The sequence below is a fragment of the Brachyhypopomus gauderio genome, chromosome 4, assembly GCF_052324685.1.
Source record: "Brachyhypopomus gauderio isolate BG-103 chromosome 4, BGAUD_0.2, whole genome shotgun sequence".
Taxonomy (NCBI): Eukaryota; Metazoa; Chordata; class Actinopteri; order Gymnotiformes; family Hypopomidae; genus Brachyhypopomus; species Brachyhypopomus gauderio.
In genome coordinates this window covers 28,680,009-28,698,832 of record NC_135214.1, presented here as the reverse complement: position 1 = coordinate 28,698,832, position 18,824 = coordinate 28,680,009, and the positions used below count along the sequence as shown (strand labels likewise).

Below are 18,824 nucleotides of genomic sequence, written 5' to 3'. Positions count from 1 at the left end.
GGAAAGAGGTTTCATCTGAGATGATTCACTGCAATGGCTCATTATGTTGGAGTGGGAGAGATTTGAGGGAGAGGAAATCCTATTTACATTCTTTCTAAGCTGTGTCACGCATGTACACACACGTACCACCTTCAACCGCTGCTTTCAAGCTCAACCTCTCCGTTTAATCAACTGCTGAAAGCCAGAATACATACAAAACCAGCTCCACATCTCCATTCCTACCCCCTTAATAAGTTGGAAACCACAACACATTTCACACCAGAAGGGCTCCACGTATGAAAAATATAGCCAGGTGATGAGGCAGGCCAGATAGCCAGTGGGGATAAAGCTATGAGCAAGACGGAGCTTCCGAGGGAATAAACGATATACAGTGGCACGCTCAGGGCAGGAGGGCCAGATCTTTCGATCAGCAGAATGCATCAAGCATATATGGAGCTACATAGTGAAACCTGGCCAGACCACCAGAGTGAGGAGCTGGTGGGCATGAAGACAAAAAAACCCCACCAGACTCCAACCAATATCCGGAGATCAGGACAGCCACCGTCTGCAGTCCTGACCCATCTCGGAGAGTTAGCGATGGAGGTGCCCATGGTGGACTGAGGATGTGCCACCTGTGTGCCAGTGTGAGGCTGAGAGAAGCTCACTCACCCTCCGCTTGAGGCGGTCCCGCTCACGCAGCGTCAGGGTGTCTGCTTTGGCAATGACGGGGACGATGTTCACTTTGCTGTGGATGGCCTTCATGAACTCCACGTCCAAGGGCTTGAGTCTGAACACACACGCATGCACACAGACACACAAGACGAGCACACTGGTGAATTTTGATCTTTGCTTTTTGGTTGTGCGTGTGTTGATGTATGGGTGTGATGGGGTCGGTGTACGTGTTTGTGTGCACGTTGTACCCATGTCCAAACGGAGATATGAAGTAGAAGCAGCAGTGAACTCTGTTGTCCACAATGTGTCTGCGGTTCAGGCCACTCTCATCGTGCAAATAGCGCTCAAACTGATTATCAATGTAGTGGATGATGGTCTTAAAACTGGGGGGGAATAATAAACAAACAATCAATCAGTGAAGACAATGCCACACAGAATTAATACTGGACTTACTTTACCACAACAAACAGTGAAGATAAAATAGTTCTGTTGCGTCTGGTCATTTATTTCCCAATGGGAATAGAACAAAACCAGGACAAAACCAGTGCATAGATCTGACTGTGACAGGATGCAAAATAGCAGAAACCCATGCAACAAACAAACATACATCAACACAGCTGGCATGTGCGGCTACAGTAATCTACACTGAAAAGTATAAGCCACAGTCCACCTCCACTGTGGCCCTTAGACAAAAAGGCTGGAAACCAGGACAAAGACAACATGGAGGGATGTCAGCAAATTGACAGTGCTCCAGAAGGATCTTGAGATTGAAGATGTCACCTGGTTACAGATGGAGCACAATGGAGTCAGCAAAGAGCAGCAGCACCGCCAGTCAGGCCAGAGATACAAGTAAGAAGCAGTGGCCAAAAGAGGAAATGCCTTTTCACCAAATAAACTTTCAAAGTATACAGAAAAACAGAACCCTGGCTGTGGATCTACCCAGACCTGATAAAGAACTGTAATTCCCCTTTACGCTCTTCCAGTAATCACATAACATGGGTGCTCAGAGGCAAATTGTACTTAAAGTAGAGCACCACAACGTCCCAGAGCAAGAACCAGTGAACATAATAACCAAAACTGGGTCAGAAACAGGTAAAAACTGGGCAGCGCCTGGCCCTGATATGATCCGTGCCTACAAGCTGAAGAAATGAACAGCTATGCATGGTGAACCAGCAGAACAACTGAACGATCTGTTAACTACTGGCTTCCATCCAAGCTGGTTAACACAGCCAGATTGGTCATGAAAGAACCCAGAATGGGTCCTTCATCAAATACCACCCAACTACATGTCAATAACCTTCCAGCACACATCATGGGAGCTCCTGTGAGAAATACCAGCCACCATAATTGGCCATGCTCTACGAGTGAGCTGGATGGCTTCTCCCCGAATCCCCCAATTCCTCAACATGGTGCAAACCAGTTGTCTGTTTAGACTGAGCTGGTGGATGGTTTGCAGTAGCTGCACCAGAGGCCCAAAGCCCAACCTACTGAAAGAAGCCACCACAAAGTCAACTCAAAGCCAATTGCCCAGTTAACCATAAAGTGTGACATATGCCCAGGAAATGTACTGTTCCTGATCCAGCTGAATGGGAAACTTAAGATCAAAGTCTTAAACATGTGTGACCTGCCAGTTATCAGATAGCAGGAACAATAAGGTGGCCAAGAAAAGAACCGGAAGCTGCCAACATCAAGACCAGGACTCCTCACAATGCATGTACTCCACCCAAGATCCAACATCCAAAGGCTGTATATGTCAATCAGTACGATAGGAGAAGGGACCTACAAAGTTCTGGGTGAACCATGAAGCAACCATGAATACATTCAAACAATGCCCCCCAAATGATGAAAAAAGCTGAGTTATAACTCCATGGATTATACAACAAATTTATATTAGAGGTGACATACGTAAAACAATTGTACCAGTAATGCAGGACTGAAGGATGGTACATAGTCAGTTATTATGGTAGAACAATGTCAAGCACAACATGTAAGATTGAACAAAGCAGCTGTGTATTACACCAGAAAAGCCCCACAATGCACACCGTGCAAAAGGAGCAGGATGAGGCCTCTCCAGGGAAGCAAACACTGAGAAAAACAACCCAGTGGCAAGGATCATAAACAGGAACATATCCAAGGTATGCGAGATGAACACCCTTGAGCCTAAATTTCAGAATGGTATAGAGAACCTATAGATTCTATAGTCCAAGATCCGGTGGGACTTCCAGATCCAGAGAGATAAGCAAAGACTGGCAAGCCAACCAAACATTATGGTAGTAGATGAAAAGCAAAAAACAGGAGCTCGTGTTCACCCCATCATCCAGAGGTCACATGTTTGTTCCCCAGTGATGTCATAGCCATCTATGGCTAGGAGCCTGAGAGGGCAACTTTGGCAGTACTTGGAGAGATGGAGGGGTTTTGGCTGCATGTGCCCGTTATGTAATACCACACAGGTGGGAATTGGATGCAACTAAGATAGGAAAGTTACCACCAAGGATGTGACACCTAGCTCCAGTCTGGATGTTCACCATCAACAGATCCCGGGAACGACATTATCAATCTCAGTCCAGAAGAGTGCGATCCTAGGAACATCAAAAATACTGCGCCACACCCTCAATCTCCCAGGTCTTTGGCAGAAGGGGGAAAAATACGACCACCCACTGGAAGGGTGACAAAAAAAATCATAAATGTCCATTTGTAGACTCCAGAAAACTCAGGAACTGACTTGACAGTACAATGGCGTTATCAGGAGCATTTGATTTATCAAACATCTGACAGTAAAACACATGCTGGCTGTTTTGGTACAGCTGTAGAATAAGTGTGGCTAATAAAGTGAACATTCATTCACTCACTGACCAGTCTTGACTGTTAATGGCATCTCCATATCCGGGCGTGTCCACTACTGTGAGGCGGAGCTTGACGCCTCTCTCCTCAATTTCCACCGTTGAGGCCTCAATCTGCACTGTGCGCTCGATCTTCTCTATAATTGTCATGACAACAAGAGCCCCTCAGAGACCCAGAATGTACACTGATGTGCTCAAAACATGCCATATTTAGACTGTGGAAAAGCTCTCTGGAACTTGCTTCTCAGGATGTGAGCAAACACTACCAGTGAACGTACGAGAGAGCACTTTGGTGTCCGGTTCCACCAAACTCACATGACCGAAGCAGATATTCTGATACATTTATACATATGCATCACTTTTGGGTTCCCATCCGTGTGTTACTAATTACATGTCAATTACAAACTACTAAAGTGAGGTAAAAATGTTTAAAATATTTTGGAGTGACATAATCTCTGATTCTGAAGTTCAGGCAATAGGGTTATTTGAGGAATGTGACCCTATCAAAACAGAGCCCCAGACAGGATTACCGTCATTATAGGCTGTTTTGAAGTTTTAATATACATGCTGCTCCACTGGAGACTTTAGGGAGCTTTTCCAATAGACAAAACAAAAATGAAAAACCTCTCCTGCTATAAGTAGTACAGTGTTTCAGAAACTCATCTGTTGAGGCTTATTGCATTACATGCAGGGGACCATGAAAAAAGAGACATGAGGGATATGCACAAAGAGAAAGAGAGAGAGAGAGAGAGAGTGTAAAGGTTCATCTTTTTTCAAAGTTACTTTAGTAAGGGCCATTTAAGCCATGGATTCAATAACAATAACTTTGTAATAACACATCTTGTGTATCTGATGGGGATGTGTGTGTAGGTGTGCACATGCACATTACCTGCTGCTCCAGGTATGTAGCGTTCAGGGTAGAGGTCAGTGAGGAACAAACTGTTGATCAGGGTAGACTTACCCAGTCCAGACTCTCCTATAAAACACGAGACAATCAGCACTAAACACAACAAGCTAACAAGTCCAATATATATAAAAAAAAAGCTCAAATGTATTTTCATGAGAGTTCATTCATGTTACTCACCTACGACCATCAGGGTAAACTCAAAGCCCTTTTTCACTGACTTCCTGTGTACTTGATTGGGGAGGTTGGCGAAGCCCACATACCCAGTTGTCTCGGGGAACTACAAGACGTGCACACCCCAACAAAACCTTTACCTTTTTGACTTAAATAAGAATAGCTGACTAAAAATCTGATCTTTTCTTTCTAGGATCGTTAGTTTCTCTTACCCACCTTGCCCTTTTCTCCGGACTGTGACATGCCTGTAGCTGCTTGGCAAAAAAATAAAAAACTAAAAGAAGGGAAGAAGAAAAAAAAAAAGAAAAACAGTGAACCTTCTGGATGACCTTTTGACCCAGTGCTTGGGAGACAAATTAATGCACAGGACGAAAAACAAAAGGTTCCCATATTTTACTCGAACAGAGGCAAACAACATAATCTTAATGGGCTTCCACTTCCGACAATATTTAAGTCACTGACTGATTACTGACTCCATTAACTTCACACACACGTGTTCACACACACTCACATACATGACTGATGGTTTTATGCAGGGGATCTTGAGGATGATATAGACCAGGCGGTAGAGCTACACCGAGTGCAGAGGTGGGGGAAAGGGGGAGTGAACAAGGGGAGAGCAAAACGCAGCTTATTTTCCATCTTCCTGAAGACCTAACCTACACATGCACCCCCCACGTAAAATTAGGTAATGCAGACCTATTAGTCAAGAGACCCCACTCGCATGTAACGCACCCACCACAAAACCTTCACACAGAGTGGAAATGACAACGTACTGGGGTTAAAGGAGGCTGAAGCTGGTGCTTTGCTAGAAAAATGCAAAAAAAATTAATGCCTTTACACCATAGAATATTTTTTATTCCTTAAATTAAATGGGACCACTGTATATAATACATAAACAAACAAAAAATAGAACCAGCTCTGCTCTCAGACCTACATATCCACTTTACAATGTACAATACCCAGATGTCAAAAGGGGGGCTATGTAGGAAAGGTTTTCGGGAGGAATAATCCTTCTCAATTCATCTTAGCAACAGAAAAATTTTAAAAGCTCAAAACCTTACACCCACCCATGAGAACGCCAAGCTTCCACAGCCCTCCAGATGGGAGTAAACAGAATTTATTGGGAGAACTTTGCCAGTCTTATATCATATATATATATATATATATATATATATATATATATATATATATATATATATATATATATATATATATATATAACAGTAAACCAAGTTGTAATACTATATAATGAGGAAGTTTAGTTTTTTTCCTGTCCTCCCACTGTCATTCTGAAAAGTTGAAATGTGCAGTAGAATGTACTATGCACATTTCAAGAAACATATCCAGCTTTGGAATTTTCACACACTAAGTTTTTATTTTACCATGCATGGACACATACACACAACACACACGCGCACACACACGTCCTGTTATTGCTGGTGAAAACAATAATGTAGCAGCAGATTAATGAAATTAAACCAGTTTAGTTTTTACTGTATTAAGACATTTAACAATGTAACAATGTATTTTAAAATATTAAATGTTATCATTTTGTGGTGTTTTCCTAGCATTGTTGGGAAATGCAGTCTACACTCATACACAACTACACAAACAGTTTCCACCACCACAGTCAACAGGTGACCACCGTTTGTGATCATACTTAAGAGATTTGCCGTTTTCACTGTAAAGGCCAAAGCCGTCCCAAGGCTCTTAACTGAATTCCTGAGGGAGCCCATCACAGAATAAGCCACAAAACATGTGACCAGGGTACCACACATACAGTCAGCGTATTACTGGAGTTAGCATCTTGTAAGCACTGATCTTGGGAATGGGGCTGGGGCTGGTTCTGGCTGTCAGCCTCAACGCCAGTAATCAGCGCATGTGGTAAAAACACCAAGGTCATGGCTGTGATTCCCAAGAGAATTCCACTGATAAACACTGGTAAATACTAAAGTCACTCTGGATCTCAGCATCTGACAAATCACATAAATGTCACCTCAAAACTGCTTCCTAAGCTAACTACTATGTCGTATACCCTAGGAACAAGGTTATTGGTGGTTTGCCTTGCTTGTACTGATTTATCATTTCAGTATAATCTGTCCAGTTTCACCGAGATTAGCTGTCACAGTGTAACGCAGGAGCCCATATAGCTGGAGAAGGTAAAGCCAACTTAATCCTCTAACCTAAGCTTCTGCTCATGCTGAATGCCATAATAAACTTGCTACTACTGATCAAAAGTAGCACTGGCTGTGGACACACCATTCATCCATAGCCACCAAGTACTTTGCACACTAACAGAGGGAAGGTAGGCCCAGCCCTAGAATGTTCTGAAGAAGCTACTTTTCAAGCTACCCATTACCTCACACTGGAAAACGTATATCTATAGCCAATGTTTGCTACTCTAACTAAAGCTACTTAATCTGGGGAAAAAATATGAAATTGACAATGACCATGCAATACTGAATTATAACAAAATATAATACCAAAAAGTCATATTCCAGCAAAATAAATACCACACAATTGAGTTTATTACAGACATTGCCCTTGTTCACAAGTCATGCAAACCATAAATAAATGAAGAAAAAAATAAACACTGCACTATTCATGGGAACATTGTTTTATGGCCCATAATTGTAGTTTCTGTATTCAACACCAAAAAATGACAGAAACTACACAAATATGAATGCAAGTGAACTACAATCATGCTAATGCATAATCGGGTTAATCTACTAGTTTAATTACATGTAGTTCACTACTTGCCAATGCTTGTGAAGGCAGTCACATGCTCAAAAAGCTCTGGTCACAGCACATGGACTGAACACCAGCTGTATGCTACACTGCAGTCTCAGAAGTTGCTACTGACTTTTCTGAAAATACATGCAATATGCTGTTAAACTAACTGACTTAGAAGCATGTTTTCAATATCTCATACTTCCATAAAGACATAAGCTCAAACCACCACTACACCAAGGTCGTAAACTAATCAAGCACGTATACACACTACTACTAAAAAAAAACCCAACCAACCAACCACAAAGAAATTCTATTATGATCTACTGAATGTCCTTCAATCAAAAGGTGCAGGATCTATATTAGTTCCTGGAACAAGGAATGCTACTGATGGGAGTGGTACCTTGTCCTATACAGCCCCAAAGCTATGGAATAATCTTTCTGTTCATGTTCATGACTTTGACGCAGATTTGAAATTTAAGGTTAGGCTGCAAAACTATTTTTCATTCAGTCATTTTGTTCATCAATTTTAGGTGAAGATGTAGAGCAGGGGCTTAATGGGCATTGAGTTATGATACCTTCGGTTGTCACTTAATTTTTTTCTGTCAGTCAGTTCTGTTGAACAAGTGGAGAGTTGATATTCCAGGAGTTGTGTGCGTTACATTCTGGCTCTATCCATTTAGCTGTATTGCCATAGCTAGTTCTGGTGGAGTCCACCCTTGTACGATACAGACCCCCATTTTGCACACTGTGGTATGTGACTATGCCTAAAAAATGTTCTCTCTTTCTGCTGAAGTATATCTACTTCTCATCTAAGTAATACCGTTGCAGAGTCTCAGCCCATTTCCATCCATTTCCAAAACTTCAACAACACTGTAGGCTAACCAAGAGCTTCTAGATTTCATATCAGGAAGCTGTTCCTGAGTTGTTCCTGCACCAGAAGGGTTTCACACATCAAACCCAGACTAGAACTTCTAGGAACTAAGGACAGACTTCTAACAATCACTTTCAAACAATGGGGGAAGTAATAGGTTTATACAAAGGGTTTAAAGCCCTATAGTAAATGTTTACAACATTACTGTATTTCTGGAAAACAGGGCCGTATCCTGGGTTAAAGTGTACTTCTGCTGGTCTCATACCTACACATATACACAATATGTGAAGACTATCAATGTATTTATTGTTGTAAAAACTGAAACCAAATATTCTTGCTTTGATGGTTCGTACTGCTAGAATATGTAATCCAGGTATGAAGAAAATCTATTTACCATTAAAACCACGCCATCCAACGAAAAGTGCATCAGCTCAGATATCTAAACTATTCCCCCACCCCCATTTCCCCAGGGCGGGTCACACTCTGACAGCTTTGGCAAAATGTGATAATCTTTTATACAGTGACGGCATCTAAAATCACGAAACTAAAGTTGTACGATTCAAATAAATGGTCACCTAAATACAAATACTCCGTGTAATTCTTGACGTGTAATTCTAACATTTAAATTCGTATTTCCCCGTTTATTTATTCTTTAGGGTGCTCCAACCGCCTGAAGCGCCCACACCCTGTTTTTAAGGCAGTGCTGGGATTAGGATTCCAGAAAAAAATAGTAAAGGATGCTAAAAAACGTAATTTATGAATAAAAAAAAACTCTGCGGATGTATAGTCCTAGTTATGTGAACTAAAAACGTGTATGACTGGTGTCATTTATTCAAAGAAACTTAAAGAAACTTTTAAACTCTTCAAACTTCCGCTCGCGAGTTTGTTAGGCTACAGTGTGTCACTGGACATAGCTCTCAGACTTGCAAAAAGAAAAACAGTTAACCTCGACTAAACTTTCGTTGTAGGAGAAGTGCTTACCTCAGTGTAAACGTATGTTAAATACAAAAGATGGAAATTTCTTTCCTCCCTTATATTCTCACTTTCTCCAAGGCCAATCCAGGGGATCCGGAAACCAGTGTAATTCCGCTCGTCCCATAATGCCTGTTTGCTTGTTTAGCGACACCGGAGTGCAGCGCAACAGACGCCATTGTGGCTCCTAACAGGCGTTGTAAAGGAGACGATAAAAGGACGATTTAGAGCCAAGATGGTGGAGAACAGTCACAGTATCTGTAAATAATACCTACACGCTTGTCTATCGATATTAACAAAAGTGACTCAACAAGTAACAGAAATTGTAATCAACTCGTAGTTCCCTTGCATTCTGTCATGCTTATGAAACTTACGAATCGTGACATTTATTGCTAATGTGCCACAGGGTTGCCAACTCTCACACATTGAGCGTGAGACACACGCATTTGACTGTCTTCACACGCTCACACGCCACACATCCGATTTCTCTCGCCGAAAAAAATCTAGTTTAGTTACCTCTGATCCATAGGCTATCTATGATTCAATGAGTTACTAGTTCGCTCTGCCGCCAACCACTGGCGATCGATCGATCGCGATATAATACTTAATTTTGCTTTTTTAAGTTACCAGAAAGCTGAAGCACGTTTGTTAAATCAATCTATTTATAAATACATTTATTATAATAAATTCTAGAATACAAATTGATAAAACCAAACCAAACAAAACTATGTGATCTGAATTCACATTATGAACAAAATTTAAACAGTATAGCCAAGGCCCAGTTTTAGGCCTTGAAGTGACATTATAAGTATACACCCATGTTATCAAAATTACAGGATATTTTATATGTTAACACTATCAAATAATGTATCATATGCCTTTTAATTCATAATTTCTTATTTTTTCTATTGTATTTATCATTGGTAACAAGATTCATGGGCACCTAATCATTCTTAACCAAAAATTATTTAACTTGTTTATGAATTATTTGATGATTACTGCATACAAATGTTAGTTAAACCCTTGTATATGGTTTAATGCCTTAAAAGTACTTGTTACACAATAACACTTTATTAATCTCCAAAGGGAAATTAGAGTGTTCCAGCAGCATAGACACAGGACAAACGTAAAGTGGCATAGAGAGGACATCAAGAAGAAGGTGGTGACAGCACATCAGTCAATCTCCAAAAGATTCCAGCTCCATCCATCCACTGTAAGACAAATCATTTACAAATGGAGGGCATTCAGCATAGCAGCAAATCTATGAAGATATGGACAGCCAATGAGCACCAGAAAAATAATAATTCAGGTAAAGGCAAACCCACACATCACCTCCTGAGAGTTGCAGACCTCTCTGGCAGAGATATTAATACTGCATATGATGGCAGAGATATGAATACTGCATATGACCACTTGTAAATCTCGTTTCTCTTTTGCTCCCCTTTACACTAATGTGGTAATTAAGTGGTAATTCAAAAAATACAATATTTTCATTCTTATATGTGCAATTTACATTCTAAGTAGAGTAGCACAAAATTCTGGGGACACACAGCAAGACACAGCATTTTTAAATATTCATTATTAGAGGGCTAGAAAAACCCTCTATTGTTATCCCTCATCTTCTTCTTCTTCTTCTTTCACACATTTGTGCATTTAATACAGCCCGAACCGCTTAACATACAGACCCCATTCAAATTGTGTTTCAAAGGTCTCAATGCTGTGACATATACTATGTATTTTTTTAGTTGATAGGATGTTTAGGTTTTAAAAAAATTAAGTTTAAAAGTTAGAGTGTGTGCTGTCATGAAAAATTATTAAAAATCTCCTGAATAAATTACTGTAAAATCCTTAAACCTTCACCCTGAAGCTCCATTTGATTTTTAAATGAGAAACTTGCCCCTTCTGTCATGCCAAAATATCTATTCCAGTGAGAGCTGTAGGTCCTGGTCTGATGATGCCAACAGGACCACATCATCCACAAAAAGGAGACCCGGAATCCTGAGGCCAACAATCCGAACCCCCTCCACCACTCGACTACGCCGAGAAATCCTGTCCATAAAAGTTATGAACAGAATCGTGAAAAAAGGCAGCCTTGGCAGAGTCTAACTCCCATCGGGAACCAATCTGACTTACTGCCGTCTATGCGAACCAAGATCCTGCTCCGTTTGTACAAGGACTGGATAGCCCATAGTAGCGGGCCCTGTACCCTGTATTCCCAGAGCACCCCCCAGAGGAATCCCTGAGGGACACGGTCGAATACCTTCTCCAAATCCACAAAACACATGTGGACTGGTTGAGCAAACTCCCATGCACTCTCTAGAACCCTCGCAAGGGTGAAAAGCTGGTCCAGTGTTCCACAACCAGCACAGAACCCACATTGTTCCTCTTGTAACTGAGATTTGACTATCGACCGGACTCTCTTCTCCAGTAAAGCTGGGCGTACACTGTACGATATTTTAAATTGTGTACTCAGCTCCAGCTCAAACTGTACGACTAAATCGCAGGGTTTAAAAGTTCACAGCTCACGATTCATATACTCACACTATACGATCATGCGATCTCACGAGGAGCGATTTGAATTTCAAACATGTTTGATATTCTTGTGACGCTGCGAATTCTGATCGGGAGTTGGTCGTGAGGTGTGAATCGCTCATCGTTTACCTGTGTAAACTATACGATGCACAACACGCGATTGAGCCGAAACTCGGCCCGATCGCAAAAATAGTCGCACGAGTGAAAAATCGGCTGAAAATGGGCCAAAGATCGCACAGTGTACGCCCAGCTTAACCCTGCATAGACCTTACCGGGGAGGCTGAGGTTCCCCTTCTTCTTAAAAAGGGGAACCACCATCAGTCCATGCGATGTTGTAATTACGTGTCAGCCAGGACAGTCCCACAACATCTAGAGCCTTAAGGAACTCAGGGCGGATCTCATCCACCCCCGTAGCTTTGCCGCCAAGATGTTTCACAATTACCCTGTTTACCTCAGCCCAAGTGATGGCCAAACCCCTGTACAAGTCCTCCAGTTCTACTTCCTCTGTGGAAGGCATGATTGTGGGATTGAGAAGATCCATGAATTATTCCTTCCACCACCTAATGACATCCCCAGTTGAGGTCAGCAGATCCCCAGCCCCATTGTACAACCCGAACTACAACCATTTGTTTGGAGGGTACAAAATCAGACTAAAACAAGGATTCTCCACTAAGAGAAGCAGTGACAGAGTGACAGTTATTTTTGTATGTTTCTCCCCCTCCCCCCACACACACCCACGATCATACATACTTATCTCTTTTACACACTCCACACAGTCACATACATATAAACCACACAAACATACATATCTCTCATACACACTCCACACAGTCACACACAGATAAACCACACAGACATACATCTCTCTCATACCCACATCTCTCTCTACCCATACCCATAGGTGTTGTTCACCTAGAGACACAGACACACACTTTGTACACACTGCACACATCAACATTCACAAACTCACCCTCACCTTTTTTCATGCAATATAAACACTTTCATTCACTCTCTCACACACCACACCCACACAGACACATACCTAACTACACAGGCACAGACACACAGACTCACACACACTATACACTCACTGTACACACTGTCATACACACACTCACTTTCTTTCATAAACAATCACTCTCTCACACACCACATAGACACATACCTAAGGAGGTGTTCGAACGTAACACTCGTGACGGAGTGTTTTTTCAATAGCCCTGAAATAAATGCTACGGTTTTGTTTAGGTCCGTATCCAGTTAATCGGGAATGAGATTGGGTCCGGACAGGACTGCGTTTGGGTCCGGATCCGGACCGCGGTCCGCCAGTTGAGTACCCCTGCACTAGACTCTACTCACACTACTCATATGCTGGTCCCAGGCAGGGCATTGACATTACATTTCCTCACTTAGGGGTATTAGCCATAATCTTAGGTCAGAACAGGGCACACCTGTTAAAGCCCTCTCGTATTTCCTTCAGGAAATGCAAATCTAGTTATTTATTTGCGATCACCTCCTGCCCCCCTCAGCTCGCGGCCTCTCCTCCGCGTTGTGGTCTGCGTGCCCCTCCCCTACACAAGGGTCGCCACTATGGAGATAAATCTGTGGCCAAACTTCAGAGCGTGAAGGACCTGATTTGAGAACTTGTAAATCAATGTTAAAAAAAAATAAAAAAATCACTGGCAGGAAATGTACACGAATTCAGCCAAACTTCATATCTGCCCGCCTCGACTTTTGCAACACATTTCTCGGTGTACGTGTTGCAAAACAGATTTGACCACTTGTATGGGAAAGTGGGCGGGGAAGTGGGGAATGAAACAGGAATCGAGAAACATTGTGGCTTATTTTTCGCTGCAAAAAGAAAAGAATTGGAAGCAGAACAATTGCAGATAATTCCTTCTATGACGGCACAAACACCAATATGATTTTTTAACTGCATTATTTTTCTAATGATACAAGTGCGAGAGGGATATATACTGTATATATTTAGTTTATTCAGAGTTGATTTCATAGTTTTAAATTAATAGTTAATATGTATGGTTAAAATGTAAGATGATGCAATGTTATATCTGTTATGCATGTGCTAAATGAAAATGAGCACTTTCTTCTTTGATTTACACCTTTGACCTACCACCTGAATCACTTTCTGCTCAGCCCCCTAATGGGAGAAGAAAAATCTACCTCATTATAAGCCGCATGGTTCAAAGCGTGGGAGGAAAAGTAGCGGCTTATAGTCCGGAAAAGACGGTAATTAAGGGACACCTTGGTAGCTGGACCTGGTGCTCGCACGAGAGAGGAAGAAGAAGCGTGTGTAGTTGCTACTAATAGTTATCCTGTCCTGAGCTGTTCGGATGGAAATAAAGAGAATTCTACTTTACTTGTACCCGACTATCTTTCTTCCCGTCCCTCGGAAAAGAGTTATCCTGGCAAATGGGATTAGACAGCTAGAATATGATTGATAAAGGCACTTGATGAAAACTTGAATCTAATGTCATTATGATGTTTCTTTGCTTAGACAAATAATAATCATTAGAAAATACTTGTCATTAGTTACTTTGTGCCGTCATAGAAGGAATTATCCGTAATTGTTCTGCCTCCAACTCTTCTCTTTTTGCAGCGAAAAATAAGCTGAGTCACGATTCTTGCCCCATCCCCCACTTCCCCGTACAAGTGCACAAATCGGTTTTGCAACACGTACACCGAGATATGTGTTGCAAAAGTCGAGGCAGGCAGATTTGAAGTTGTGCTGAATTCGTGTACATGTCCTGCCAGTGATTTTTTAACATTCACGCTCAGATTTTTATTCTACACGTTCTCACATCAAAACTACAAGTGCAAATTTTAGCTTACAGGTTCTCAAATTAAAAATACAAGTGCAACTTTTTTTTGACAAGTTCTCAAATTAAAAATACACGTACAGATTTTGTTTTACAAGTTCTCAAATCAGGTCCTTCTCGTTCTCAAGTTTTGCTACAGATTTATCTCCATACGCCACGAGCTTATCTGCAATTCTTCATGAGAAACAACAGTTGGGGGAGTACATACGCTGTTTTTATGTAGCTTTCTGTTTTCAACTCAGTGGAGGGTATGGTGTGTCATGCATCTGTCTTCAATAACACCAGAAATACAACTAAATCTGTGAACGCGCTTCAAAAAGAACACTACATAGCATTAACCAGTGAAAGATGTTTGGAATTAATAAACTGAAAATATGTCCCTATAATCAGTCTTATGGGGTTGTCTTGATACTTGATTAAACGTTTAAAATAGCCTCATCTTGCATCGTCATCTCCTAAGCTAAGTTATTGATATATTGCTCCTAACAGTGTGGATAACGCCACATCTGTGAATTGAAACCACAGAACTGGCTTAAATCAAAATATGGGGTAAATAAATTTTACAAATGTGCATATGTCTACGCATACGCTCAAGACTTAATTAAACATGCTGTGTGGCCAGGGAGCACTTTGGAAAAGTTTTTTTTCAAAACAGCCTGCCACAGGGACAAATCGTAGTTGCTACGGTTTGCGCGAGGGATGTGGAAGCACTAGCTAATACTAACTAATACAATCCTCTTGTGTGAGAATGGCACAAGGTTAAAAAATGCGGCGGGGGGTGGTGGGGGGGGGTGGTATTATTAGATGACGCGGATGAAATATTATAATTTAGCCGTTATCTTAATTGCAGTAGGCCTATTGGTATGCTACTTGAGTTTATTACATAGGTCTGTACCAAGATTTACAGTCCTTAACATTCTTCGATTAAAAGTTTGCTTCACGCTGGGCTTTTACTGTCAGAAGACGTTTTCCCACCTACATCTGAATGAGCGCCCAAGCGAAGTTGTTCTGAGACGGAAACACATTCTGAAATTAGCATAGAATCACCACTTTAAGCGATATGTGAGCGCATTTTCCACACAGTACAATAGAACGTGTTTCGTAAAGCAAATATAATTTTCAAAGTGTTCGAGTAAAAGTAATTAAGTAAGTAAATAAGTAACAAATTAAAAACTCAAATCCTACTCTTAAATGTATTTTGTCAAGATTTCCACCAATGAGTAATCTCATTGAACTTCAGTAAATTAAAGCGATTTTTTTGCTATTGATTTTATTAATCAAATTAAAAGATAACAAAACATTTTAGATTATTCATTTTTCTGTTTTGCGTAATTATGTAGTACGCAACAAGTTCTGGTAGCTTTCTCTCCCACTTGTGCCTTCTTTCACTTGCACAGCTTCCCTTACTCTCCATTGGCCAAGAGCAGATGCGGTGTTGTGTGATTGGATCAAAGTTGTGCTTTTGGCTTGAAGGCCCCGCCTCTCAGCGCGCCGTCGGACGCCGCTATTATTATTCTTTGCCACTTGCTGCCTCGTACAGAAAGTCCGTTAGTCAGTACAGCGCGTGTAACGTGGTGATGTATACTTGAACAACTTATCCGTTTGCTTGTGCTTGCAAAAAACAACCGGAACGCGGAGGCAATCACAAATAATCGTTTGCCCGTGCTGAACGTGGATTGTTCCACAGCTTTCCGAATTATAAGGACAGATTTTTAACGAAAATGGCTTCCGCAGGTCTGGAAATTGTGGGTTTAACCTTGTGTGTTATTGGCACATTGCTGGAAATGCTAGCGTGCGGGCTGCCGACGTGGAAAGTAACCGCGTTCATCGAAGCAAACATCGTGGTGGCCCAGACCATCTGGGACGGACTGTGGATGTCTTGCGCTGTTCAGAGCACCGGACAGATGCAGTGTAAGATTCACGATTCCATGCTTGCTCTCACCCACGATCTTCAAGCCGCGCGAGCTCTCACCGTCGTCTCCTCCGTGCTGTGCGTAATTGGGCTCATGGTGGTGATCGCAGGTGCCCAGTGCACCAACTGTATCAAGACCGAAAGCGTAAAAGCGCGCGTCGTCAACGTCGGTGGAGTGATCTACATTGTCAGTGGGATCTTCGTACTCGTCCCTCTGTGCTGGATGGCCAACAACATCATTTCTGACTTCTACAACCCGCAGGTGCTTCCATCCCAGAAGCGCGAGATCGGGGCCGCGTTATACATCGGCTGGGCCGCCACCGCGCTCCTTCTTCTTGGAGGATCGATGCTGTGCTGCTCCTGTCCGTCGTCGAGCACCACAGGCTACTCGGTGAATTATGCTCCCACAAAAAGAGCAACATCTAACGGGGACTATGACAAGCGGAATTACGTGTAAATATGTATTCGATAAAGCCCTTTTTACTTGTAGATATTCCAACTAAACGTAAATGTAAACGAGTCATTGTCTTTTTTAAGTATCACGGGCCGAGTGGCTCATTTTCTGAAGTGGCTTGTTTCTAAAATTTATTAAAAAAATATGCATTTTGGAGAATTAAAAGCAGACAAAAGCAATGTTAATTTTAGGTACCTTTCATTCAATCTAGGCCACAATCATTTTCGTAGATTTAAGCTTTAGCTGTGTCAACCAGAGTTGTTTATCCAAATGTTTTATTATTATTGTTTTTTTTATTATATTATTATTCGTTTAATTGTCTTGGAGAGTTAGTGGTGAAGGGGTAAATATATAGATATGGTTCTGCACAGGGCTAATTTGCAGATGGGCCACGAATGTGGTCGGAGAAGATTGCCTTAATTTACCAACAACCGTTCAGTTTGAGGTGCTCGACATACAGCTGAGTGGGAATTATCGGTGGTAAACGGCCTACAGACCAAATCATGCACGGATCAATATGCCGTCCAGTTTGGAATTCATTTGGTAGACATCTGTTGTTGGTGCCTTATTTGAGTCATTACTCATATATTGATCTTATATGAGTCATTACCTATATCAAAAGTGGTCTGCAGTACTCTACATCTAGTTTGGCTGAAAGGTTTTGTTGCTTTTAAAACGTGTCTTGTTCTGAATATTGTTTTGAATAAACACTGATTGTGATATTTCATTTGTGACCATTTATTTTTGGGCAAACACTCCACCACAATTGTCAATACGGCAATAGAAACTCTATTGATTTGATTATCCTTACTGCTAAGTTATTTTACTTGGAAAGTTTGGTAGCCTAGTTATAAAAAATAGTTCTGTTACACTACCTCGCCGAGAATTAAGGGCTACAAGGGCAGATGCACTTGTTAAGTGTTTGTTTCTGGAAATAACTTTCACTTCGGCGTCCCACCGCCTGTTGCACACACACTCGCACACTCGCACACACGCACACGCACACGCACACGCACACGCACACACACACACACACACACACACACACACACACACACACACACACACACACACACACACACACACACACACACACACACACACACACCATTACTTCCCGCCAAAGGATTTTCCTCGCTTGATTGCTTGACCGTCACGAGTCTTAATTAGACTAGCAAAAGTTTAAGTGGGGTTTCGCTTCGGTAAGCGGCCAATTACGGACCAAAATTTCTTTCTCGATATAATGTTTACTTATCTAATAGAGAAACAACAGTATTTATTGGAATTTATTATTTGGATTAAATGAACTTTTATTCAAAAAAGTATATAGATTAGAAAAATTAGAAAGGCCTATTTTGCTAATTACAATTAATCAAAATCTGTTGCTCTATAGTTCATCTCTTATCTGATCATTTGCATAGCCAATGCACGCCAATCACACCAAATCAACTCCTAGACGGCGAACTTGCTCCGGTCCAGAGCCAGAGTGGCTAATCGGGAGATTCGGGAGGATTCCCGATGGGCCGGCTCATGTCAATCTCTAGTTTGGGCCGATTGGGAGGGAAAAATAATTTTGGGTCGGATTTGGGCATGAAACTCCCGGGCTGAAAAAGTGGCCCACTCCGGCCCTGCTCCAGTCTGTAGAAAAAGATCTACGTTTAGGCCTATTTGTATAATTTTGTTCAATATCTGAAATTTTAATATAAGCAGATGATTAAAGGGTGGTTTTATAAGGAATCTACCTGGAGTACCTTTTGCGCTAATTCTGGACTTCTTGTGGGTTTTCTTCTATTGCACTCTAACTCTAGGCATCACTAATATAAAGATAGAAATTGCAATGAATGTTGAAATGGGAGCAGGAGGACTGAGTAAATATACAGTAAAAATAGAGAGCTCTCCTCTCAGGCAGAGCACTGGCTGTAGTTTATAGTTGTGTTGACAGTG

General features: G+C 41.5%; 2 protein-coding genes across 2 annotated transcripts; one reads left to right on the top strand and one right to left on the bottom strand.

Moving 5' to 3' along the window:
- Positions 1–555: 555 nt before the first annotated feature.
- On the bottom strand, positions 556–9,317 carry LOC143512853 (septin-2A). Its single transcript, XM_077003592.1, has 7 exons — positions 9,158–9,317; positions 4,786–4,843; positions 4,576–4,675; positions 4,381–4,467; positions 3,505–3,628; positions 900–1,034; positions 556–766 (listed from the first exon to the last, which is right to left on the bottom strand). The coding sequence occupies exons 2-7, from the start codon at positions 4,810–4,812 to the stop codon at positions 571–573; spliced, it is 669 nt and encodes a 222-aa protein (XP_076859707.1). The 5' UTR covers positions 4,813–4,843; positions 9,158–9,317; the 3' UTR covers positions 556–570.
- Positions 9,318–16,031: 6,714 nt separating this feature from the next.
- cldn5a (claudin 5a) lies at positions 16,032–17,607 on the top strand. Its single transcript, XM_077003591.1, has one exon. It carries the CDS (start codon positions 16,236–16,238, stop codon positions 16,881–16,883), a length of 648 nt encoding a protein of 215 aa, XP_076859706.1. The 5' UTR covers positions 16,032–16,235; the 3' UTR covers positions 16,884–17,607.
- The last annotated feature ends 1,217 nt before the right edge of the window (positions 17,608–18,824 follow it).